At 56.5% G+C, this 1,313-nt stretch overlaps 1 protein-coding gene across 1 annotated transcript in view; it reads left to right on the top strand.

The window, feature by feature from the left end:
• SLC26A9 (solute carrier family 26 member 9) overlaps positions 1-1,313 on the top strand; it is a 25,516-nt gene that overhangs the window by 9,285 nt on the left and 14,918 nt on the right. Inside the window, exon 7 of the mRNA XM_045298189.1 lies at positions 181-263. Coding sequence (XP_045154124.1) covers positions 181-263 — 83 coding nt within the window. The remainder of the gene's footprint in view (positions 1-180; positions 264-1,313) is intronic.

Below are 1,313 nucleotides of genomic sequence, written 5' to 3'. Positions count from 1 at the left end.
GGACCCCAGCAGAATGGATCAAAGTCCCATAGCAACGCTTCCGCTTCCTGCTCTCAGGGTGTGGTTCCCATGGAGGCAGGGGAGTGAGACTGGGGCTCCCAAAGGACATGGGGATGTGGGAGAGAGCCTCGTGCTGGCCTCCACTGTGGGCCAATCGCCATGCTCTACCCTGGGTTGCAGGTGGTAGTGGCGACGGCTGTCTCTGGAGGCTGTAAGATGCCCAAGAAGTACCACATGCAGATCGTGGGAGACATCCAACGTGGGTGAGTCTGAGGACACCCAGGGCCTGGCCCCAACCCTGCCATACCTCCCCAAGGCTGAGGCTCCAAGAGACAGATGGGACCAGCCCTGCTTCAGAGCATTATATAGCGTAGGAAACTGACCAGACAAGCATCAGGACAATTCCTTAGAGGAGCCACCCAGCCAGCCATTGATGGCCGCTCTACCAGAACCTCAGCCTTAACCGCTGGTCTCTCCCCAAAGTTTCAGTCAATCCATATTGTTAAAGCAAAGCTCTGGTAGGCAGGCCCTGGCTGGCTCTTCACCTTCCTCTAGCTACCTGGCTGGAAGGGCTCCTCTTAGGATCAGTAGAAGCCATCAGGCATCCATCCAGGCCAAGCACTGAGCCTGGAAGGATGGAGGCAGCGCTCACCTGTAGCATTGGAGCAGGTCCGCCCGGGAGGAAGTCCCCACAGCACTGCAGTGGCCTGGAAAGGGCCTGTGGACCAGCAATGTCACGAGCCCAGAGTCTGGAAAAGGTGCCCTGTTGGTGCAAGTGCTCACTTGATAACAGAAAGATGGGCCGTTTGAACCCAGCCCCCCAAGGGCTTCACAGAATCTGCTCCCGTAAAGGTGACCGAAAAAGAAGAAATTTAAACCAAACTCACTCCTATCAGGCCAGTTCCGGCTCGTAGCCATTCTATATCGGGCTTCCCAGATGGACCATCTTGACGGGAGCAGAGAGTCTCATCTTTCTCCCACAGAGCAGCCGATGGGTTTGAACCACTGCCGCCTTGCACTCTGCAGCCCAGTGCTTCCTTTTCCATAAGGGTTCCAAACGAGTCTCCCTCCAAACACACATCCACCGAGCCGGTTCTGACGCACAAGACTCCCCGCGACCCTACAGGACAGGGCAGAACTGCCCCGTGGGTTTCCGAGACTGTCACTCTTCAGGGTGTAGAAAGCCTCATCGTTCTCTGGCAGAAGCTCGTGGTTTTGAACTGCTCACCTTGTGGTTAGCAGCCCCACGCATAACCCCTAGGCCCATATGCCTCTGGGCCTCCCTTCCCATAAAGATGACAGCCTAGAAACCC

The sequence above is a fragment of the Echinops telfairi genome, unplaced genomic scaffold (genome assembly GCF_000313985.2).
Source record: "Echinops telfairi isolate 266 unplaced genomic scaffold, ASM31398v2 ScPeMD7_7424;HRSCAF=8462, whole genome shotgun sequence".
NCBI classification, from domain to species: domain Eukaryota; kingdom Metazoa; phylum Chordata; class Mammalia; order Afrosoricida; family Tenrecidae; genus Echinops; species Echinops telfairi.
Note: the sequence above shows the minus strand (reverse complement) of the source record. Positions and strands in the feature narration are given on the sequence as shown.